At 38.4% G+C, this 25,347-nt stretch overlaps 1 protein-coding gene across 1 annotated transcript in view; it reads right to left on the reverse strand.

Annotated features, from left to right (window-relative positions):
• Positions 1-25,347, reverse strand: part of ryr2a (ryanodine receptor 2a (cardiac)) — a 237,273-nt gene that overhangs the window by 42,397 nt on the left and 169,529 nt on the right. The window contains exons 68-89 of the mRNA XM_042507822.1: positions 24,728-24,966; positions 24,461-24,542; positions 23,956-24,086; positions 23,225-23,352; positions 22,614-22,806; positions 22,251-22,333; positions 21,798-21,955; positions 19,824-19,911; positions 18,907-18,999; positions 17,027-17,197; positions 16,636-16,695; positions 16,233-16,367; positions 15,696-15,808; positions 15,480-15,576; positions 15,225-15,331; positions 13,161-13,212; positions 12,672-12,722; positions 12,466-12,565; positions 11,201-11,280; positions 10,467-10,543; positions 7,926-7,999; positions 1,806-1,823 (exon numbers count right to left, since the gene is read on the reverse strand). Of these exons, the coding sequence (XP_042363756.1) occupies positions 1,806-1,823; positions 7,926-7,999; positions 10,467-10,543; positions 11,201-11,280; positions 12,466-12,565; positions 12,672-12,722; positions 13,161-13,212; positions 15,225-15,331; positions 15,480-15,576; positions 15,696-15,808; positions 16,233-16,367; positions 16,636-16,695; positions 17,027-17,197; positions 18,907-18,999; positions 19,824-19,911; positions 21,798-21,955; positions 22,251-22,333; positions 22,614-22,806; positions 23,225-23,352; positions 23,956-24,086; positions 24,461-24,542; positions 24,728-24,966 (2,330 nt within the window). The remainder of the gene's footprint in view (positions 1-1,805; positions 1,824-7,925; positions 8,000-10,466; positions 10,544-11,200; positions 11,281-12,465; positions 12,566-12,671; positions 12,723-13,160; positions 13,213-15,224; positions 15,332-15,479; positions 15,577-15,695; positions 15,809-16,232; positions 16,368-16,635; positions 16,696-17,026; positions 17,198-18,906; positions 19,000-19,823; positions 19,912-21,797; positions 21,956-22,250; positions 22,334-22,613; positions 22,807-23,224; positions 23,353-23,955; positions 24,087-24,460; positions 24,543-24,727; positions 24,967-25,347) is intronic.

Raw genomic sequence — 25,347 nt, forward strand, 5'->3', positions numbered from 1 at the left:
CTTCTACTTGAAATACTTAAAAAAAATTAAGACCTTTCAAAAATAGTTATAAAAAGAACACTGTAATATTAACGAAGAGAAAAATGAACTGATGGGTTAGACTGCACTAGTTTTAGCTAGGTGTATCTACTCAACTGGAAACTGAGTGTATGGTGACAAACTGAAAAGATTGCGTCATTTTCGTATGAATTGGCCAATTTCATATTGATCATTTCTGTAGACAAGGGAAGCTAATAATATCCAAATTTTAAAGCTAGGTTTCTAGTTCAAAGCTAGTTACGTTTTTTTGTCTTACAGGAATGTCCATCAAAGCTGTTAATTTCACTATTATAAACTGTGTGCAGTGTTGTTTCTGTGAATTGGGCAATACATCCAACCAGTTTAGCAAACACCAGCTGAGGACCTGCAAGATGGTCTGCTGCCACTGAGATAAGCTTTCCATAGACTGTTTCTGACAGCTGGATGTGGAGGTCCTGAGTGTATAAATATATCCAATTATATAAAGTAAATATAAGTTTACCCTTGAACAGTGAGCAATTTGGCAAGAAATGTCGTGAAAATTGCAAGAAATTAGTAGATTTATTCAATTACTTTTTAAAAAGCGAGGGAAAAATTTCATCTTGAATCCAGCACCCACTAAGGGATGTGTGTGTCTTATTTTGAATTTCTCAGCTGCAGACATGCAGGCAGCAGAACAGAGGAGGAGTGAGGAGAGCCCTAACTGCTGAAAAGTGATGAATTTTAAACTCACAGAAACTTAATATGATATAGTTTCTGGCCTTTGTTTACAATCTCATGTCAGCAAAAAATGTTGTTGCACATTTCTGTCCTATTGTTAGCAATGTTAGCTTGTTTGCTGTATTACATTAAGGCTGCTGTCATACTGGATGTCCCGCTGAGCCCATCCAGACTGAATGAATAGACAAATATTTGTACTGAACAGCCAAATCAAATTCAACTGGCATAATTCTGAGTCGGGTACAGACCTAATAAAAATCAACTCTATGAGTTGAAAAACACTAAAATGCACATCTGACCTACTCATTTTTAGTATAAACAAATTAAGAGTGCAGCTCTGATGTATGCTTAATTTAACATTTGGTTGGCTGACTGGTCCTTTTGTATTAATTGCAGCCCCAAGAGAGCGAGTAAGAAAAGGACAGAGATAGAGGCTGAGAACATGGATGGGATTGTACACTTCACAACAGATAACAACCAGCACAATAACCATCTCCAATACTAAGACAAAACAACCAGCTGACTTGAGGTTGACTACATGACCGAGAGGGTAAGGGTGGAGGATGGTAAATATTAGTAATATTTAGAATGTGCCAGATACTGTACAAATCCTGAGAGGGAGGCATACATGGGTTCTGTATTAGACGGCAGGTTGTGACACAAACTACACTTCTACTTCTTCTGGATTTTTAAGTCTTAACATCTATGTGCTATATTCCAAAAGAAGTCGTTGCCATATGATTAGTTTACTAATTGTGAAGGGGAAAGATGTGACACATTTGTAAAAATTCAGGAGGTGGACTAAGACTTTAAACAGTATAAAAAAGACCAACTTCAAAAGCAACCAGAGAGTGAGTGCTAATTGGCCTAGTAAAAAAAGAGAGATTAGAATGGTGAAGGTAAGGCAGAAAAGTAGCTACAAGCACAGAGCAGGTAAGGACGAGGTTTGAAGGTCTACACTCAGGACCTGGACAGAACTGACACAACAACTAACCAACCGGAGTGAAAGAGAGAGAGAGAGCGAGAGACCAACCAACACACAAGGAAATGGCAGAAGGCATAATTACCACGCTCATGAGTGATGACTGAGGAAGGGAAGAAAGTGCAGTAAACCAAAATGAGAAAAGGAAAACAGGGGGAAGAAAGAAAGAGAGAAAGAAAGTAAGAAACAAAGAAAGAAACAAAGAAAAAGATTACATATAGGGAAAAGAGCCTTAAAAATTCCGAATTAAATTGTTTAGTCCACATGAAAAAAAAAAAAAATGTGTTGACCGTAAACCTGTACAGCTCTGTAAAACTCAATATGAGTCTTCTGATAGAAAATTTAAAAATACATAACATCAAGACCTCTTTGCTTTTTTGATTGTGGACTTGGACTCACAGTTTGGTTATTATGGCCTTTTAAACAGCTAGTTAGAATGATTTAGTATTAACAAGTTAATGATGAGGAAATTATAAGTATAAAATCATTATCAACCGTGCTATGACTTAATGCTATAATAGGTGCCGTAATGTTTAAAGCAAAGTGAGTTTTTAGTAATTCCTGGTTTAGGAGGGTTTTCTTTTTACATAGACTTTGCATAATGGGCTGGACAAAAATGACAACAAATAAATTAATTTAGTACAGTTAGTTGTCCCTTTCACCTCACATATCATCTATGAACTCAGTGTGTTTCCATGCACAGCGAGAAGAGCTACAGTTACAGCTCCATTAGGCCATTTGGTAACACTTTCTATGAAGATCACATTTATAATGCATTGTGACGGCATTCATAGTGATTATAATGCATTCATAATGCTTTATGAATACACTCATAAATACACATAATGCTTACTTATGCACTATATCAATAGTTATAAACCGTTATAGATTTGACTGATAATGATTCATAACTGTCAAGGGTCTTATGGGTGCTCTTCACTTGTTATAAACTGGAGGTTGAATGCTGGGGCTTATAATGCATTATAAATATTTATAATCACTTATTCACACATCAGCAATCAACTGTAGTGAGGACTCAGTGTGATTTAAGTTATCATTGCATGTTGATGCATTTATAATAATTTATGCTTCATCATAATGTTTTATTGTAGGTGTTAGGTAAAGTGTAATCATATTCATGCATTTATAAGAATGTATGCCGCGTCATAAGTGATTAATGCATACCATATAAAATGCATTTTAAAGACTGAATTTTGCCAATGTGTCAGTTTTTAGCCACATAATTGAATTCTATAAAGACTGGGGATCTTGCAGTGTCAGAGGTGGACAGAAACTGTTGCAGCCCTTGAAATCCACAGTGAGTATGCTATATGCCGTAGCTAGCTAGCTAGCTGACCACTGTCCCCATTCCAAACAGGATATCTGCAAGCTAAGTTAGCCACTGGGATGTTTGCTATTAGCCTACAAGCTTACCGTTTGATTGAGCTGAAGATGGCTTGGTTAAAAAAAACATGATTACTTGATATATGGATTTTGATACTCGCAATCTTAAGTTGAACCATACGGTTATCTTGCAGGCTAATGGTAAACGATACATTAGCTAAAGTTAGCTTGCAGAAGGCCTCTACAGTGGTTTGCCACTTTTTTATTCTCCAGTCTTTAGTGGTACAAATGGGAGGCCATGTCAAAGAGGCATTCTTGATCTCGACTAAAATCCACTTTGTCCCCCTTTTCCACAAGAGAACCAAGACTTTTTTTTTCCCTTAATGCGCGCATGTTCCGTCTGCTCCCGCCCTACTGTGCTGTGATTTGCTAGTAGTCTGTATTACTGTGCTGTGATGGGGTAATAGGCCAGTGCTACTGTGCTCTGATTGGCTAGTACTCATTGCCTCTGGTTTTATTCTTCAGTCAGTCAAACCCATGGATGTATTATAAGGAAGTCTGGATACCATGGATGTATTATAAGGAAGTCGCTGGATACAGCCGTGGGGGCCATGGATGTATTATAAGGAAGTCATGCGGAGCAGCTCTCATAGGAATGAATCAAGCCCCCAGGAAGTGCGCCACCCTCTGAAGCAAAATGTACATAGTGGCTGAAAGTGGAACTACAGCGTCATGTGACGCACACTGGCCCAGAAAGACTTTTCCCCATTTGTTAACATTGGGAAAGAGACCTCCTTAAATCACTGGATAATTTTTTTTGAGACATGTTGACTTTTCAGAACGCATTTTTTATAGCCATTATTAAAAACATTAAGTCCTAAAGACGTAAAATGCGCTATATTCCGAATCAGGATTTGGAATTGGGTGTTTCTCCAGAAATAAAATGAATGTGCATCGGACACGCGGGACTCTACCGCGTGAACGCGCATGTAACTCTAGAAGTGCCTGACACAACACAGGCTTCGTGCCGGCTGTAGTAATGGATATTTTTGAATCATAATTCATCATTTTCACCATTTTACAACACATACATACGCTGTTGGTGGTAAAGCCTGTAATATGGACGTCTTACCGTGTCTGTATCAGAGACCGTATGTACGGTTTACGGTCTGTATTCAAACTACCAGTTATCAGTGAGCAACACAGAGCACTAGTGACAGTTCCTAAACGTTGCTGAACGTAGTATTTACTTAAAGTTGAGCTGTGTAATAATACATTATATAGTACAAGGCACCGCCTTTTATTATATTTTTGTGGGCACAACACATTTCTCCGGTCGTGATCACGATATGATTCCCTGATACGTTGTATGTATATTTGTATGTATGTATATTTGTATGTGTGTGTGTGTGTGTGTGTGTGTGTGTGTGTGTGTAGAGAGAGAGAGATAAATATACCATTATCTGATTATCATGTAAATATTAAAACCAACTGCACTGCTGTCGTTATACTGCGGATTAGCTGCTGTTGCTAATAAGTTAAGCTACTACGAGAGAAATGCTTGGGAACGAGCGCTGTTCGATTTGCGCACTCGACTCGGGTAACTTGTGTGAGTCAGCCAGTGAGTCGGAGTCAATGCTCGGGTACACTCGGCCGCACTCGGCCGCGTTCGGCTGTCGTTAATCACTTCTACCATGCTCTATGAGCCAGTAGATCAAGGTATTTTACACTTTTCTAAACCTGGAAAAAGAGTTTTCTCTGCTTCATGCGCTACTGAGCAGCTCTCATAGGAATGAATGAAGACCTGCCCCCAAAGCTGTATCCAGATTTATAATAGATCCATGAGTCTAACAGTTTATATTTGCATATTTAGCTACATTTCTTTTGGACTGTGGAAAAAGAGAACAATGTGGAGCTAAGAAGGGGATAAGATTCCTTCTTTGACATGGCTTCACATTTTGTACTATGTTAGAGTTGGGAAGAAAAAAGTGACTGATTGCTGCAGCTCCTGAATCCCTGTTAAGTATGCTATATGCTCTAAGCTAACCAGCTAACCAGGGTCTGCCTGCGAGTTAAGTACTGGATTGTTTGCTATTAGCCTGCAAGCTAACTGAACTTAAAATTGCTAACTTTGAAAATCATATCATATACCCATGTATATGAGTGGAGCTAGCAATCTTCAGCTGAAGTGTATGTTTAGCTTGTAGGCTAATAGCAATGATCCAAGTGGCTAACTTAGCTTGCAAATAGCCTGTTGGTATGGGGACAGTGGTCAGCTAGCTAGCTAACTACGGCATATAGCATACTTACTGTGGATTTCAAGAGCTGCAACAGTTTCTGTACACCTCTGACACTGCAAGATCCCCAGTCTTTATGAAATCTAATTCTGTGAATAAAAACTGTCTGACACATTGTCTGAATTCGTTTTTTTAAATGCATTTTCAAAGTATTCTAGTGTATGGTATACATTAATCACTTATGATGTGGCATATATTCTTATAAATGCATGAAAATGATTACACTTTACTTAACACCTACAATGAAACATGATGAAGAATAAATTATTATAAATGCAATATGCACTTATGATACAGCATTGACTGTTATATCACACTATGAGTCCTTACTTCATTTAACTGTTGATGTGTGTATAAGTGAGTATAAACATTTATAATGCATTATAAGCCCCGCGATTCAACCTCCAGTTTATAACAAGTTATCTATAATGGTTTATGACTACTGATATCGTGCATCAGTAAGACTTTTGTGTATTAATGAGTGTATTCATAAAGCATTATGAATGCATTATAATCACTATGAATGCTGTCATAATGCATTATAGATGTGGTATTCATCGAAAGTGTTACCGACCATTTCATTGGACTACTGTCCTTTTCCCAGTATACAAGCACCGTGGGAGAATCCATTTATTGATGGAAGTATGTCCAACAACTACACAGTAGGTGGAGATATGCCCCTTTTCAGCTAGTGGTTATTGGACCTTTGTCCACCTTTGTCACATACCAAACAAGTTGCAAACAGGTTGCATGTGAAACAGTGAGAACATGGATTGACAACATTTCAATGCTTTACATTTCATATGTACTCTATGCTTTACAGAGTCCTCCAACCCATTGACTGAGGCTCATTCAGCAACAGGAAAACAGAGACTGCTCTGTACACATCTTCACAGAGACATGGTTAACCCCTAACATCCGAGTTCAAGCTATTGCACTGGATGGGCACACCTTGTTAAGAGCTGACAGGACACAATACTTAAGAAAGAGGAAAGAAGGAGAACTTTGTGTCTACAAAAATAATGCTTCGTGTTCAAATGTTGTTAAAGTAGATGGACAGTGCTTAAAAGATGTTAAATCCCTGATGCTAAGATTTCAACCATATTATCTGCCCAATAAAAGCATCATGGGTTCCGCTTTGGCTTATTTAATTAAAACAATTCTTTATTTAACTTTATTATAACAGTACTTAATTTAATTTTATACTTTAACATTATAACAGTATTTTACCTAACTTTATTATGACAGTAGTTTATGCAACTTTATTTTATGTCAGTAGCTACTTAATTTGTAACTGTAGTTCATTTCACAATTTTGTATTTGAATAGTTCACAGCAGCAGCAGATTTAGAACTACAGATATATATTGTGTATCACGACAAAGCCCTAAAAATATCATTAAATTGTTTTAAAGACATATCGCCCAGTCCAACTCCCAACAATCAATTGCAACCTCTCCCTGACATGTTTAATGGTAGTATAATAACCTCTCACTACTCCCACCTTTGTTACTTTGAGTCACTGCAGCATATGCAAAACAACTGCAAAAGAGAACTTGTCTGTATGATTAAATAAATAAAATATGCAATGGGTAATTTTAAAGATCTGAACACCCAAGGGAACTGCTTTATATCATATGTACCATTTGTTTCACAATCCATGTAAACACATTAAGAGACCGATGCTCTGCAAACAGGGAGAGTAAAATCTTGCTTCATAAGTGAGGTGAAAGGAATGAGTAAAAGGCAGTTAGAAATGTCATTTACAAAACAACTACAGGTATTTACCTTTTTTTAAAACCAGAAATTACTTAAAACTTTCATATAATCACTGCACCTATTGTAACATGATAATACTGTATGCGCCACGGCATTAAATACCATTATCTTATAATTACCTATTATAATCCAATAGTTAGTTTGCTAGTTATGACTGTATTTAAAAATCTAATAATACAAAATACATGGAGGATTTTGGTTTAAGAAATTGAGAATTTAATTTTTTAAAAGTATTACTGTGCAATCTAAAAGATGATTGTCAACGATTGCAACACATGTATACACACATAGGATGTAACAGGCAAATCATAGGCACATACACATGTACACTTGGAAATTATACTTGATAATGCATGTGAAAAACAGGTAGTACTGCATTACCACTGAATAAAAATCAAATCGCTCAACCAATGTGATGACAGGGTAAGTGGGACAAAGCAAGATAAAGAATGATGATCTGGAGGATAAAAAGAATCTTGTATTGATGTATTGAAAAATAACACTTTCCATGTAAACGCTTCAACCTTATTGTGGAAAACTGTTATTTTCAACTGGAGGAAAAAAAGGTTCTTCCTAATCATTTCTCTATGAAACCAAGTGCCTTCTGGATTTTTATAGGTAGGTTAAAATGTACCATCCTTACATTGACATTCAAGTGACATTTAAGAATTTTACCTGCACCTGGTGAAGAAAAGCATTTTAATAGAAATACACATATACTTCCTACTGCTATGACCTTTCAAAAATAGAAATCAACGACATGTACACACACTGTGGGGAAGCTTACCTGAGCCCTCCTCTGTCACCATCCCCAGTCCTTCGGCTTTGTTCTGCCTCTCAAATGCATTTAGATCCAGAACACTGAAACAAAGACAAATGTAGTGTCAATTTCTGTTATTATTCTATGCTCTTTTCACTGACTTTACACCCCCCTGACACCTTAACCAGCGGCTGAGCACTGTCCTAAATACACTTTTGTCCAGAGTGGTGGTGTAAAGTGACAAAGTAATAATACTTCGTTATAATACTTAAGTAATTTTTTGGGTATATCTATATTTAATAGATATTTTATATTTCTGTCAACTTTAACTTTTGCTTCACTAAATATCCTGAATAAAATATGTTATTTTCCTTCAATGTATTTCCTCTAAGAATTTTAGTTACTTGCTACAAAATAGGGAAGGATGTGAGGAAAGGAGGAGGGGACGAATGGACAGACATACAAAGGAAGAAAATCTGGACTTTATTCCTGAAATCCTTCAAGTTGCAAAAAATACCTCATTTGTCAAGTGTCTGCTGTGTTAGTAAGGTGAAGGATGTTATGAAACTATATACTTAATAATGCTCAGAATTCTGACCACTTGCTTTTTTATTAACAGCATTTACTTGTACTTTTACTCTCAATACTTAAGACCATTTAATGACACAGAATTACTTTTGATTCTCAAGTAGAGTGAATATCAGATACTTAAAAACTTTTACTGAAGTAATATTCTAATAGGTGACTTTACCTTTTACCAAAGTCATTTTCTGTTAAGAAATATGTAATTTTACTCAAGTATGGCTTTCAAGTACTTCATTACTCGTCCAAAGTACCATCAGAAAGCTGCATTCTTCATTTTGAAGTAAACATTTTCTTGAAAGCCATTCTAATTAACTACGACTACCAGAGTTTTCACCAAATTCTGTATAACATGCAGGATTTTAACAGCTAACACATTACCAATAAAAAGAATGACTACAGGAAATTTAACTGCACCAAAATAGATTGGGACAGTCAAAGAAACACTAAGGTCATATCAGTCTACAGCATTCAATACAGATGGGAATCCTGATGTTCTCCTTCTATTTATAATTTTTGGAACCATAGTTCCCACAATGCTTTGTGTGATGTAAACAGGAAGTGTGCTGCCATGGATTCAGTGAGTTATGCTGTGGGCTACACCTTGAGTCCTGTGGTTATAAACCATTGACAGTATCCTGAACTGGCTAAGGCAGTTCCTGTTTGCAATAAGTAACTATTATTTGCATTTTCAGTTCATTTGTCCATAGTTTTCTTGGTTAATCAATAAATTGTTTGGTTTATAAAATGACAGAAAATGGTTAAATGTGTCGATCAGTATTTCCGAAAGCCCAAGATGATGCCCTCAAATGTCTTGTTTTGTCCACTACCCAAAAATATTCAGTTCACTGTCAGAGAGGAGTAAAGAAACCACAAAATATTAAAATGTGATGGTTCTTAGGTAAGTTAAGATGAGCAACTTTCTATGATTTCTGTGAAGTACTGAAAAGTATCTCTGAAAAGAATTGAATCTGAAAAAAGGTGTAAAATGTCTGTTCAGTTTTGTGCACAATATGACTCAGAGAAGTGCGGTTTTTGATGCTCTGGCTGTAGTTCAAGGGCATCAAAAATGGATCCAATCCAGCTCACTAAATCTCTGCACACCTAATATGGATGCACTATGAAGGCTTAGAGCTGAAATTTGGAGGTGTTGTTACTTATAGATTATCATGCAACGGCTTTGCTGATCAGGCCCACTTGAGTTCATATTGGGCTTTATTTGGCCCATGAACTCAAATGAGTGAGGCACCTGTGTGTGAAAACATGAATAACTTTTCACAATGTACATTTTGTAATTATTCTACGCTTTTACTTGGGGCCATCATCTTTTGTTTTCTTCCCTTTTCTTAATCTTCTTTTGTTTTTTTCCGGCTTTCTTCTATGAATTTATGCTGCTCAACTTCCAGGTCAAAGGCCGGCATGGGGACTATGGAGCGTGTGCAGAACGCCTAGGCCAGTTCAGGTCTGGTTGAGATGTACACATTAAAGAGTAAATGGACCCCCAACCACATTATCTAGGTGTGTTAGTGCGACTTCAAGATATCCAATTTAGTCTGATTACAGTCAGACTATTTATGTATTTTAAAGCTCCAGTTTTAGTTGGACTAACAATAATTTGACCTGTGAAAACTTCTGTTGTAAAACAATGTGGAGGCATCTTCAGGTGAAACAGGATCAGATTCTGCTCTGTAGTGTTGGATCAGGGATATACTGTTAAGGAAAAGTTCCCTGGAGAAATTAAAAAAATCTGACTCTAATTTCTGGCCACTGCTGATGATAAGTGTGCATGTAAACATAGTTTCTGTAGTTCTAATTCTTTTGTTTGATTTTATTTCTTTAAAATGTATTTATTCAACCATTTGTAGCTGGATATACTTGAGTGCTGTTTGAGTGAACCTGTCAAAACCACGCTCAGTCAGAAGCCATAAGCCAACCCACCTGTGGTGTTTGTTTCAGTCATGAAGCAGGAAGAGTTTGTAGAGTTACCTGCATGACTGCATCAGACCAGCCAGACTCTGAAAAAAGCCCACATCCTTTTTGTCTTTCAGATAGTCCAACATTTTCTGTCAAAGAGACAGAAAAAAGACCACAGAGGACAGTGGGACAGCAGGGTTATATTTTAAATCAAATTCTGCTTTAACACAAATACAGGTGTAATATGGACTGCACTGTCTTAACCCCTCATGACGAACAGCAGTCCTCTGACAGGGTCTCAAACACATTATACTTTACAGGAATACTGGATTGGTGTGTATATATTGTACAAATGTTCCTGTTATTGAGTCCACCACAACCACCCTGCCATTACACCTACCTTTACAAAGCTCAAAATATGACATTTTGTGGATGTAAATTGAATTGAACTGAATTCACACATTGAGAGGTGTAATTTTTGTAAGTTTTGTCCTCCATGCACAAGAGAAGGCCAGAATATTAGGAAGTCCTCTGAATATAAGACAGTCCAATAACCCCATCACTTACTATGATCTTGGTGCTGGAAAAAAATAATTGAATAACACCTCAATGATGAGATCATAAAAGTAGACACAGTGGCAGAGCAGTTGTATTGAACTGAATTTTCAAAGTTTGCAGGTGTACCTCATAAAGTGACCACCGAGTGTGTAGTCTCTCAAATACAATGCAAACAGTAACAATAATAGAAACATGATATAACTGGCTTTGCACATGGCAGAAACACAAGTTACTGAACAGTGAAGTACCTGCTGTACAGTAGAGTTCCCTCCATTGAGAATAGCTATGCCCAGCTTCAGAGTAGAGGCTACCATGGGACCCATCTCACCTGTGCAACGGCACACACAGAGAACACATTCGTTCTTTATCTACCATTACACAACAGGTAGTTGCGACCATGCAATCTGATAGGTCCTCAAGACCTTTAGAATGTGCTGGAATATGCATGACAGCACACCTTATTATTACTTCCTTATCACTGCTCTTGCAAAAAACATATGATTATCGTACCATTTCAGGCAGGGGACAAGGGGTATTTTAGAACAGTATCAATGACATTTTTACTATATCTGAGAGCAGAAGCTTCCCAAGAGAAAATCCAGCTGAAATCACCAAATGAAAAGTAACAGCCAACTCACTTATGGTGTAAACCATAAGCCAACACAAAGATGACAGTAACCAGTATAAAGCACCATGTTCTGAACAGACACATTATAAACACTATCATACAACAAAACACACAAAAAAGTGACAATTGTGTGTATGAACATAAAACAAACTACTAAATTACTCAATAGGCTAAGTGATTGGGACCGCAGTGAAAATGTTTTTGAAAGGTTTAACGCCATTAAGAAGCGGAATATTTCATTAGATAACAACATGTCTTTTTTTAATTAATTTTGACTTTTGTACTTAACCTTGCTCTTGAGTTATTGGAAATGTTTGCCATCCTTTGGCATCCTCCATCAGCTGTGCCACTGTCAGAGAGCTACTAGCTTAAAAATATAGTTTGCAGATGTAGTAATTAAATCTGTATATAGAAAAATCTTTTTTGTCAGCAGATATCTTAGTTGTAAGTTGACTGAGAAAGCTGAGCATTTCCCAGTTTTTTATCTGGTGTATGTATTTAGTTTGGAATACCCCATCTGCAATCTCTAGAAAGCATGAGCACAAGTTGGGCAGCAGATGCAACAGGGACTAGAAAACATGTTAGGCTTTGGAGTGCAGCAAAGTAGCGAGAACTTTGTAATTTCAGTTTAAACCATACTTAAACAATATAATATGAGAGGGAGTGATGTGTTACTGTATATCATCATGGCTATGAATCAGTTTTAGGCATGAGGTTGCAGGCTGAGTGCCAATGATTATCACAACCATGATGACATACAATCCAACATCACAACCTCAAGTGTGATTTTGCTTTTATACAACTAAACCTGTGAACTGAAAGTGACAACACATTCATGTATAGTAGTTATGGTGTGAGGAAGCACCTTCAGTAAGGAAAATCTACCTTTGCTGGCACTGATGGTCTGAAGCACCATCTCTGCTGCTCCACGGTCATGCAGCCGAGCCTGCTGATATAACAGCTTCTGCTTCTCCATCTCCTTCTCCTATTGATGTGCAACAAGACACACGTCTGACAGACAGCAGCAGACTTTTGAATGCAAACCATCATAGGGACTGTCAGATAGACTGCGTGAGTGACTGATAACCTACTTCAAAACTCTTCACTTCCTCTCCATCCTCATCTTCTTCATCATGGCAGCTCTGAAGGAGTGAAGATGTGAGTAACATACAGAGAGCAGAGGGAGAAAATGTTGCAAAAGGAGGAATTACGTCAATATCATCATCACTATCATCGCTCTGTGATAACCAGCTTAGTCACCTGTATTCACACTGAACTTCTGTACATTCCCTGAACAATATTGTGTACATTTCTGCACATAACTACCTCCTAAACTGTTCAGATCTTTCATTTTGAGACAGATATATTGTAGATAGATTTTTAATTGTATTTTTTCATAGTATTATTGTGTATTTTTCTATTCCACATTTATATTTCTTGATTTTTCTTTCAGTTTGTTTATTGTTATGCACAAACACACCAAAGCAAAGTTCTTGTATGTTTAAACCTAATTGGCAATAAACTGGGTTGTGATTCTAAGAATGACAAGGTTTCTAGTGATGGTATTCAGTAGCTGGTACCTTAGCCATGATGTCAGCATAGGCCATGTAGAGATTATCTTCATCCAATTTACTGAAACAGGAAATACACACACACACACACACACACACACACACACACACACACACAAGCATGAGCTGACTGACTACACGGGCTTTATCATTTAAGCTGCATTAGGTTTTTTTATTGCAGCATTGACCTTAAATGACTGTGCTTTAGTGAGGGGTCTACTGCTGATCCCATGGAAAATCAAGTGATGCTAGATACAACTTTAAACCACTGTAAAAGGTAACTTTGGTATTTTCCAACCTGGATGCAATTCCCCCATGTTTTTGTACATATGTGACACATAGGTACAAAACAGGCCACAATGTAACAACTGGGCATGTTCTCACCATCCACTTGAAATGCTTGTTTTTGCCACTGACAGTTTCAGATTTTTAGTGTCTAACAACATTATAGAAAGGACTCCTACGGAGGTAGGCTTTCTTGTTAAGATTCTTTTTATTTTTTAGCCACAAACAGCCCAGTTTCTGCTATCACCAGCCCCACAAGACTCCATTTAACAACAATAACAGAAATTTCATCATAGTAAAACACACTTTATTTAAAGTTAAAACGAACAAAATTATAACAATCACTGGCTCTGGTTTGGCTGAAATAAACTTTTAATTTACAAAGTTAGATCTGAAAATATATAGACTAAATACTAGGCTTGGGGCAGTATAACAGTATTAAGTTATACCAGAGGATTTAGAAATCCCAAAGATATATTTTTCAATACAGTCATAAATACAGGAGCTCCTCTTTCGACGTCGTATGTAGTACACAGCATGCACCACAGGAGCTCAGTCTCTGGTCTCTATTGGTGGAACAGGCAGTTAAGCTGAAAGACACAGCGGCACCTAGTGTTGGAGGGAGACGTTACAGGACTGTAATCAGCCAGCTGCCAGCAGGCAGAGAGAGACTGTGGGGAATAACTGCATGGTTTTTTTTTTAACTTGGTGAATGAAGGATTTATTTGGACCAAAACGGAGCTGGTGATTGTTGGAACAGTGGACTTACTAACTAGATTACTAGCAAGAGTAACAAAAATGGTTTGGGTGAGTTTTATTTTGGGTTAGGGTTACCTAGGCTATTAAGTCTTGTGGATCTCTGTGACCAAGAGAAAGTTCAATTTGATAACTAAAAAGGTACATTTGCATTTCTCTCAGGAAGGTATGAAAATTTACATACCCCCAAACCCTACTTTATACATGCTAAAATTGTTTAAATGAGTTTAGTGTATCTGGCAAAAGTGAATCTGGTTTACCACTTTGGAACCTGGATAAACATCACTTTTCTTGTGCATCTTTCAGACACCTTTCACAAGTATTTAAACCTTTGTACCGTGAGAAAATTGGTGCGATTGCTATCAAAAAAAACATAGGAGACAAGGTAATAAGCAACTTCCTAAGAAATTCTTCCTAAAAAAATATATATTTATTATGATCAGAATTATATATTTAAAATTAAGTTACAGAATTAAATTAGAATTTGATTTAAAGCACCTTGCCCACTCTTGTCTGCCTTTTTGTATTTATTTACTAATTTAATCATTGATAATGAAAAATTTTCTTTATCATTTTTTAAAATTTTTAAAATTTCTTGCTTATTTTTGGGTAATTTCTTTTTTTGTTGCTCATTTCCTTCTTCCCCTGTTTCTGAAAGATATCAAGTTAATTTGCTCAGGTTTCAAAGGGTTATCAAAAAGAAACTGACTCTTTCACAAAAAGGTCTGTCTCTGCAGGGATCCCTTCCATACTGTTGTCAGACACTTAGAATGATAATCTGATCCTGTCAGTGTTGAAGATATAGTGACAGTGTGAACATGCCCTGAGTGGTTACATTGCGGCCTGTTTTGCTTCAGCAGGTAGCAGCTCTCTTGCTCAATACTGGACCAGACTTAAAAATGATTGTTAACATACTGTAAGCCACACACACAAAAAAACTATTAAAATAATGTCCAGGTTGAAAAATGCTAAAGTTACTCTTTAGGCTAAAAAAAAAAAAGGTAGAAGTTTGCATCTTCCATATGAACTCACCACTTCTCTGTCAGGGCTGTTCTGCTGAAGAGCTGAATGAGCTGATGCAGCGGATCAATGTGTTTGACTCCCTCCTCTTCCTCAGATGGCTCCTGGTCACCTGGTTTCTGGAATATAAACACATTCACTATCCTATGGCGCACTCTCAGAAAAAACCAATAGAGCTTTTAGGGACTACTTTTTCTGACAGTAAAATATTTCCAGGTGTTAAAAAGAATTATTTTTATTTTTTTGTTTATGTTAGAATGAACTTACTGCCAGGTCTTCTATGAGTTTATCTTCAAAGTAGTGTTCTTCTGCCTCAATCCAGGACTTCTCATAACCCTGCAAGAACAAGTTGACCGCCCGGTGCCTAGTTTGAGGGAGATATGGTACCAATTAAGTCTTTCTTAAACATACACCAGATGTATGGTTCGCACACATACACACACTATGCATACTGTATGTTGATGTGTGTGTTGCATGATGTACCTGGGCAAATTATAGAGCGGCGCCATCCTGAAACAAGCAACCACAGCCCTCTTCCTTTGTTTGGACAGCAGTTTGTGCCACACAGCCTTCTTACTGCGCTGAGGATGTTCAACCTAAACACACAGACTGAAGCACTCAGTTTGGCAGACTCTACTGACACAGCTCACCTTCTGGAGGCCATATTGCCTAGAGCTCTAAGACAACTGCTTAGAGAAGTGCATTTGTAAACAACAATGTCTTCAAACAACAGACATGCTACTTTTGCAGTTGGAAAATTGTAATAATGGCCAATCTCATCAGCTGTTCTATGAGGAGGCTGCAGGAGGTGCCAACATACACACTACAAACTATCAGCCCCAATATGATTAAACACAACTGCAGATATAACATGAATAGCTATACTGCCTGTGCCCCGAAATTACTGAAATGCAATGTCATCTTTTATTCTTCTAACAACACACACACGCACACACGCACACGCACACACACACACACACACACACACACACACACACACACACACACACACACACACACCTGGTCTAGGTGGAACAGGACATGAGCGATCTCCAGCACTCTCTCCACAGTCTTCTCCGGGTCAGAGGTGTCCTCACAGTGGTTAGGAAGGTCTCTGTACAGAGCCATCTGCCAACGAATAGCTGGGTCCTCCAACTGTACAACACACACACACAGTCACAAACACACATGCAGTACAATGTGTGTCGAGGCTGAACAATTCTAGGAGCTCTAGGGTCTATTATATGCTGTGGTTTTCAGCTACATTGTGAGCCAAATGTTGGAGCTGTTACCATTTAGACTATCCACTACAAAACCTTTGAAATTTCTCTGTTGTGTAAATAGAAAGCATAATGGAGTAATGTCGAGTTTATTCCATATTCGCAGTGCAGTGACTCTGATAATAGACTCAAAGTCTTCTCACCTTTCCTTGTAAATGGAGATTATTCCTGATGATCTCTCGAACTTCATCCTCTGTATCTTTCTGTGAACACAGTAAATGCATGCTCCATTTTGACACAAAGGTAACCATTAAAGAACCTGTTCTGAATAACAAAACAATTGATATCACATGGCAAATATTGATATCAACTGATATCATAAGCAAAAAAATATGTATGGCATATAACACATGTATATGTGTTGGTGAATGATGCAACATAAAAATTGGTGTGATCATATGAGCTGAGATTGAAGTGAGAAATTTTCTGTATAGTACATGAAGCTGTGTAATATAAACTGAAGTGGTTTCCACAGCTCCTTGTCTCAACCTATTGGAAAAGTGAGTCATTTTCATAATGTAGTGTTCATCGTACCTGAGTGAAGCGGTTCTTAGCCAGTGCGATGAGCTCCTGCTCTCCAGGAGCGCAGATGTTGAGTCCAACAGGCAGCAGGCGCTTCAGTGTAGCAACAATGAGACTCGTCTGCATCGAGTATCGATCTCCCTTCCTCTTCATCTTCTTCCTCTCCTGGTCTGAAACTATTCCCTGAGACAGAGTCACAGCAGAAGACAAGAAATGCACACACTGCTCTATGCAGAGGCATATTATGCTCTTTATTTTTAAAGAGATACTATCCCCCAAAATAACCTTTTTTTTAAATCAATTATTCATCATGTGATAATTTGTATTCCTGAATACAATACCTCCACTAAAAAAACCCGAAAAAGTTAGGAAATGTTTGATGAATTGAAATTACAGGGGTCTGCATTAAACAGCAAAACTAGATCAAAAACATCTGTTTACAAGCCCTCACACAACACATGCAGTGAAATTCAAGTCTCTTTTATCCAATCCTGTGCTCAGTGCTCCTAAAAAACAGATAGCCCATTTTGACAGAGAACTTGAACAGAAAATGAGCCTTATGCTCTCTTCAAACCCCAAAACAGTAGTTTTACCCTCCTGAACACAGGAGATCTACTGCTACCTGGAATGCTAGTTTGTTTGTGTTAGTGTGTGAATTTGGTGATTAAAAAAGGTTCATTTGGATTCACCAAAGTCACACAATAACATAAATCAGCCAACTAACCACAGTAGCAGAAGACCAGCATTACCCGTGTTAAAAGAGGTAAAGTTACTGTTTCCGCCAATGGAGCATGGATTTTGAGATCACAGATAAGTTTCACTTTCAGTTCCTGGTCTAAAAGGGCTGTGTGTTTGTGAAGTACTAGGCATTTGACTGCAGAAATTAGATTTGGATTATACAGCACAAATTGAGTGAGAGTTTGTAAACTTAGTCTTGCTATTGATACACGAAGACCCCTATGACTTCATTCACCGTGAAGTAGGGCTGGGTGATGTGGCTATATTATTGCAATATTTCAAGGCTATATCCAGATACACAATATTTATCGCAATATTTTAAAATGTTCTCTAAACTACTGTTAACTACTGATATAAAAAATGATTGAATGAACTGCAGTTTTAATAAAGTTAAATTAAGTAGCTACTCTAATATAATAAAGTTGAATACACTACTGTTATAACAACATTTAATCAAATATGGTTACAAGAAAGCTAAATAAAGTACTTTTATGATAAAATTTTGAAAAACGTTGTTCTAATTAAATAAATTAAAGCTGGACCCACAGTGCTTTTATTTTGAAGGACATGGCTTGTCTCAGACAGGAAGTGTCGATGTGTTTTTCTGTGGACTTGAAGCTTCCGATCAACAGTTGGATGTTCGTGTTTGCAGACAATTAAACAGATACTGCAGCACCTTTAACTGTGAGAATTCATTCACTGAGCACGCAGGTCACTCTGGTGCTCTGTGGTCACAAAATGTGACTGAATAGTCACAGTCTGGAGCTCTGCACAAGCCCTGCTCTGTGTGTGTATGTGTGTGTGTGTGAGCCACAGAAGAGAGCGAGAGAACCGGGATGCTGATGGCTTACAAAAACGTAACAGTTTATACTCGATGTTTGCGATATAGGCATTTTATATATTGCACACGGAACGCATCACGATACCTGGAGTATGTTTGATATAACACCCATCCCGACCGTGAAGGCATGTGAGAAAAACATGTTTTTTTCATGAATTCAGCTGAACACTGGGTGAGTAACTCATTAACAAATTGTCATTTTTGGGGTAGTGTGTTCTTTTCATGTGCATGGAAACACACACAAGTAAGAAGCATCATACAGAAACCTCCTAATGAAAACCCTGATTCAGTCCTTCTGTCCATGTGTCCGTACCTTTGACATCTTACACTTTGTATCAGTGATGAGGAAGGACATGTTGTTGATTTCATTCTGGACCACAAAGTTCTGCTCTTCTCTCTTGAAGTTCTGCAGAAAGATGACAACATGACAGCATTCATCGTAAGTGTAAGGCCAAAAACTGTTTGGAGGTCGGTATGGCTTGACCTCTGACCACCAGATTCTGATCAGTTCATTCTTTGGTCCAAGTGGACATTTGTGCCAAATTTGAGAAAATTCCATCAAGGTCATCTTCAGATGTTGCTTTCACAACAATGAGATAAATGCAAGGTCACAGTGACCTTGACTTCTGAACACTAAAATCTAACCAGTTCATCTCTGAGTCTACGTGAATGTTTGTACCAAATTTGAAGAAATTCCCTTAAGGTTTTCTTGAGATATCATGTTTACAAGAAAGCGACGGTTTAGGTCGCAGTGACCTTGGCGTTTTATCACCAAAATGTAATCATTTCATCCCTGAGTCTTCTCAACATTTGTGCCAAATTTTAAGAAATTCCCTCAAAGTGTTCAAGGTATCACATTTACCAGAAAGAGAGAGATGAGGTCTTAGTGACCTTGACTTTTGACCACCAAAATCGAATCACTTCACCCTGGAGTCCAAGTGGATGTTTTTGCTAAATTTAAAGAAATTCCCTCGCTGCATTCTTGAGATATTGTGTTCATGAGAATGGGTGGGTAGACAGACAGAAAACCTAAAAAAGCACAATGACTCCAACTATCCAACTATGTACCAAAAATTCCAATATGTTGACTTTTAAGAACCTAAAAATGACTGTGCCTTTTTTACGCACACCATTAGCTTGTCTAGTGCTCTTCTCTACCTCTCACTGAGACATTTTAAATCAGCAGCATATTGTTGTGATTCGTTGCATGCTCCTTGGGTATTCCCTTACATGAGACTTGGCCCAGAAGATGAAAACCTCAGCCACCATGCGGAATAGCTCCTCAGCCTCTGGGTTGGACTCTTTCAGCCATCTGGCCCTGTCAGCATATAAAGACAGATTAGTGATAGTGGCAACACACAAAAGTTTACACACCTCTAGTAGCGCTGTGGAGCTGAGTTCCTATGAGAGGGTCCCAGATTGTTTATCTTGTGTGCTTGAACAAGGACGCACACAGCTGACGCGTTATACAGTCCTACCAATGGTGTCACTCTATTCTACTGGTCAGCAGGTGGTGGTAACATGCCAACAAAGGCAGAGAAGAAGACTGCACATTACTTAACATGGATATGAACGACACTGGATTTAAAATATTTAAATTCCAAATGTGGTCCAAATGTTTGTGAAATTTCAAAGACTGACACATTAGGTCTCATTCATGAAATGTGAGCAGAATAAATTTGTGTGTTAAGTGTTTGCAGAGGGATATTTATGTATATTCCGGTAGTAGCTCCGATCTTTCCCGAGGTACTAACAAAATCTACAGCAGCCGCTGATGGGTAATAGTGCATAGTGCATATTGTTTGTACTAATTAGAAATTACAATTTGAATTCATATTGTGCTTTCTTATGTGCAGTTTTTGGCCCAAGCATGGTTAAAACCCCATATTAATACTGTAAAAATAAATCCTACAATTTTAAAACATGTATTACAAGCTAAGGAGTGGCATGTTTCCTTTCATTACTTCTCCTTCTTCCTTTCCTTCTTTTAGTCTGTCATCTCGTGCATGACAGGTACAGTCTAGCACACATGGTAATATATTATGATGCAGCACGCAGATGATGATCACTGCTCTCTGCTGCAGGTTACACACATCTCTCTCACTGCTGGGGAGGCAGAAGCAAACACTGCCAACCAAGTCACCTTGCAGCCCTCCTTTCCCTTTTTCTTGTTTTCTGTCCCTCTCTTGCATGTCCCCCTCTTTCTCTTCAATTCATTACAACTCCTGCCAAAGAGCCTTTAAGCAAGAGAAAGTTCACAGCAGTTTCCTCAAAGGAAATAAAATAAATGTTTAATCGACACATCAAAGGAACCACCCGACCTGATACAAGCCTGAAAGAATAGTGAGAAAATATAGCCCAACCCTCACATTACTACCAACAGAAGAAAATGTTTTTCTCATCTCCACTTCATCCGAAATTTCAGTGTCTGAAAAGTTGTTTTTTTTCTCTCTCTTTTTTTGCGGCATGTTTGCAGGTTGACATGATGCACCTATCCATGGTATTGATCACCTCTGTAAATGGTGCTCACTGGCTGTTCATGACTAGGGATGTTTCCTAATTGCTACATACGTTCTGGAATTTGTCATTTTTACTATTTTCCACCTGATGGAACATTTTTAAAATATTTGGTACATGGAGAAAATACATGCTATTTCCACAAAGTGCACCTCACAATCAGTGTTGCTGCTAATCACTGACATATTCCAGACTGGGAGCATCAAAATAAAATCTACTTAGCATGTACTACATTGTAAATAATTCATTTTTGTGGGTTTTTTTTATCATCTAAAAACAATGTTATCATGACAAAAGCCTGGCATTTAAAGGGTCAAAATTCTGAAAATCAATGAATATTTGTTATCCATGATTAGGACTGATGTTGGCTAAAAATTAACATAATGAAAGTAGAAAATCATATCAATGTATAAGCTTAATTTTAAAAAAGCACATTCAGTGTGCAGAGCAATACGAGTGTGTATAATATTAAAGCGGGCTCTAAGGGTCTAAGGGTTAAAATACAGCAAATATGCCGCTTAGCGTAATTTAAACAGATCCCATGCAGAACAGGTATGTAGGCAAGTATCACATTTAAGTAACACATTTCTGAAAGTGACATAGGTCATACAGTATTTGTTGTTACAGAAAAAAAGTATTCAAATACAAGAACAGAGGTGCTGGAATCATCCAATCAGCACACCGTACCTGTTGTAGTCAACAAATCGTATGAGGAGAGGGTAGAAGGCGTACAGGTCTCTGACCAGTATGGTGAACTGGTCCATGATGAGGAGCTCCGTCTCCGACATCTCCCCCCTCCCCTCGGCCTTGCTGTGCTCCTCATCCATCAGCACAACCGCTGCTTTCTACAGGACACAGTAACACACAGCATCCTCTTCAATTCAACAGCAAATGTACTGTGGTCTTAGTGGTAGTATCATAATCACACATTGCAAACACTGCATTAGATTTATTGTCAAATTATTTAAAGCTGAGGAAGGTTATTCCAGCTATTCAACTTTGGTGGAGTTAATATCAGTGTCAGGTGTACATTTAACTTATTTCCCCCACTGTATGATACTGGAAGTGTACTCTGAGACAGCCAATATTGTAATAAACTACATAAGAATGTACAATACGTAGTAAAATGGTGAGACTCACTTTTTTGAGTTTATCCATCAGAGGCAGGAAGTGGGTCTTGAGCAGCTGGGCTTTGGCCTTGCTGATGATTGGCTGAGAAAAGACTTTGAAGCAGGAACAGAGATGAGGTTCAATAATTGAGCATTAAACACAATAGTGAGTGTGTGTGTGAGATGGTAACTGACAGATGGTGTCACTTCAAAACTTTTCAGAACCTCTTAATGTTACATACAGTATGCTACAATACAGAAACAAAAAACATGAAGACTTTGATTATATGTAAAAATATGTTGAATCATTATCTCACACACGCACGCATGCACACGCACACACGCACACACGCACGCACACACACACACACACACACACACACAGATAGTTTACCTGCTAGTCTTTTCATCCAGGCCCCCTCGTCTATTCCTAGGTTGTTGTAGATGATCTTGAGGATGTTTCCCAGCAGAGTGTTCATGTGTTCAGAGGTCACAGAGGTGCAGCAGCTGTCAGCTTTGTCTGGGTTGCTCTCTGGTCCATGTTCCCACCAGTGAGACATGTAGCTGCACAACATGGGCAACACCACCTGCAGAAAAAAGAAAATACACACTTTCAGTAAAATTCTAACCAACTTGTATGTTAACATGGAAAGTATGTTACATGGAAAAAATAGTCCAGTTTTGTTACAAGGAAATCACCTAAAAATAAGCACAAAAAAGTAAAAGGCAAACAAAAACAAATGAAATGGGGGGGGGGGGAAGGAAATGATAAAAAAAATACCCTTTTTCTTGAACTTTTTTTTTCAAGATTTTTTGGGGGGGCATTTTTGCCTTTTATTGATAGGACAGTTGTTAAGCGTGAAAGGGGGAGAGAGAGAGGAGGCAACATACAGCAAAGGGCCAAAGCTGGAATCGAATCTTCGACCACTCTGTTTTTGTCCTATGTTTTTGGCAAGAAATCAAACAAAGTTTCTCAGTTTGCTGATGTGGATCCATATATCTCACCTCCATGACATGAGGCATCTGAGTGTATCTCATGCCAGACTCTGCCAACTCCATGATCTCCTCCAGACACTTCTCCAAGTTTGGTATCAGAGGACAGACCTCCCCAACCTGCCCTGGAAGACCTAGAGCTGACAGGTGGAAACACAAAGCACCAATATTAACATCTATCTATGGCTCAGTAATTATTTGTGACAGTATTCTGTCACAGCCAGCAGCAGCAGATGGACCTGCAGTCTCAGTCTCCAGATCCAAATGACAGAGTAATGTGCAGACTAAGTAACCTTACATATGATGTGCTCAATTGCATGACTGCATGTGATTCTTAAAGGATACAATCACCTCAGGACTTATGGTTAATGGACTATACTTGTATAGCACTTTTCTAGTCATATTGATCACTCAAAGCGCTTTAACACTACATGTCACATTCACCCATTAGCACACTGGTGGCCGAGGCTACCGTGCAAGTTGCCACCTGCCACTCAGTAATCATTCATGCGCACTCACACTCCAATGACACAACATTGAGAGCAATCTGGGGTTCAGTATCTTGCCCAAGGATACTTCGACATGTCGTTCAGAGGACCCAGGGATTGAACCGCTGACTTTCCGATTAGAGGACAACCCGCTCTACCTTTGAGCCACAAGCCGCCTTATATGTCTTGGTGTAATTTCATATTTGTAAAATTCGAGCAGCTAAAAATTGAAAAGCAGACCACATTCATCAGGACCTGTTCTGTCTTTGCTTCCTTTGCTGTTGTAGATGGAGAAGCTGTTGAACTTGTTGATGTGAGGCTCAAGGAAGGCGACAGGAAAGGCTGCTGAGAAGGCAGCTAAACACTTCCCTAATGCTGGACGCTGTCTGGAGAGGAGAGGGAGGAGAGAGGGCGAAGAGAGGGGAGCAGAACAGTGAGGAGAGGAAACAGGAGAGGTGAAGAAAGGAGACAAGAAACAGAGGAAGGTAAAGGAAACAAGATGAGGAATCAACAGGAAACAGCAGTAGAAAAGGAAAGGAAATGGTTGAGAAAAGGAGACAAATCAATGAAAAATTGATTAATCAATATAAAAAAAGCAAAAATGCCTGTTTTGTCTTATCATTATGAAAACAATAACATTTTCACGTTCTCTTTAAATTCAAATGTTCTTCACATTACATGTAAACCAACATACAGATTTAGAAGAAACCGGTTCCTGTACCTTAAATAGTGTACATGTGTATTGTAGTATGCACTGTACCTCTCTACATAGATGCTTTTGTTGGTTCCCAGAAAATAGAGGCTGTTGAGGATTCTGTAGCAGGAAACCTGGACATCATCCACTGCAGGAAGAGACGGACACAAAACACAATGCTTCAAGTTTACATTTCAGAGTTCTCTCCAGACCTATTTTTTTTTTATTATGTAAATGCATGTCTTCATGAAGGAACATTTAAAAACACTAACAGTTAGGATTTTACGGTTGATGCCTCAAGCAAACATAAGAGTACCATAAGTCAGTACGTACATATGAGGTCTTCTCCGAACATGTTCTGTCCGATGTGTTCAAAGAGAGAGGACAGGACGGGCAGCAGGGCAAAGGTGGTGTAGTTGATGATCTGAGTGACGCCTCGCGGCTGCTCTCTGCTGTGGGTGAACTGCCCCAGCTTCAGGTTCTCCTGCGTCTTCTCCAGATCCTCTGCTGCACTGTCGAAGTACAGCCGCAGTGCTGCCTTCACTGACTCCAGACCAGTCTTCATCACTGTCCTGATATATGACAAGAGCTTGAATTAACACTATCATCTTTATAAGAGAGACTTCGTCCAGCTGGCTGTATTTTGACAGACAGGGAAAGAAAATAAATGCATTTACTGTTTTAATAACTACTGTTACTCTAAACTCATTTAACGCTCTGGGCTATCGATGAGTTATACGCTCTGGTAGGAGAGCCTGCTCTGGACACCAGCTGTCTAGTAGACACACCTTTATGTATGCTTTTAGAAGGAAGCAGTTGGACTGCTTCCACACTGCCTATATGTCCTCATCATGCAGAAAAGTGCCGGACAACACTCTTTGAAAGAATGAAATGAAAGAATTAGAGGTAGATTTCTCTAGAGAGTGATACTCAACTTACGGCCCACGGGCCAA

This window comes from Plectropomus leopardus, chromosome 19 (genome assembly GCF_008729295.1).
Source record: "Plectropomus leopardus isolate mb chromosome 19, YSFRI_Pleo_2.0, whole genome shotgun sequence".
Classification (NCBI taxonomy): Eukaryota; Metazoa; Chordata; class Actinopteri; order Perciformes; family Serranidae; genus Plectropomus; species Plectropomus leopardus.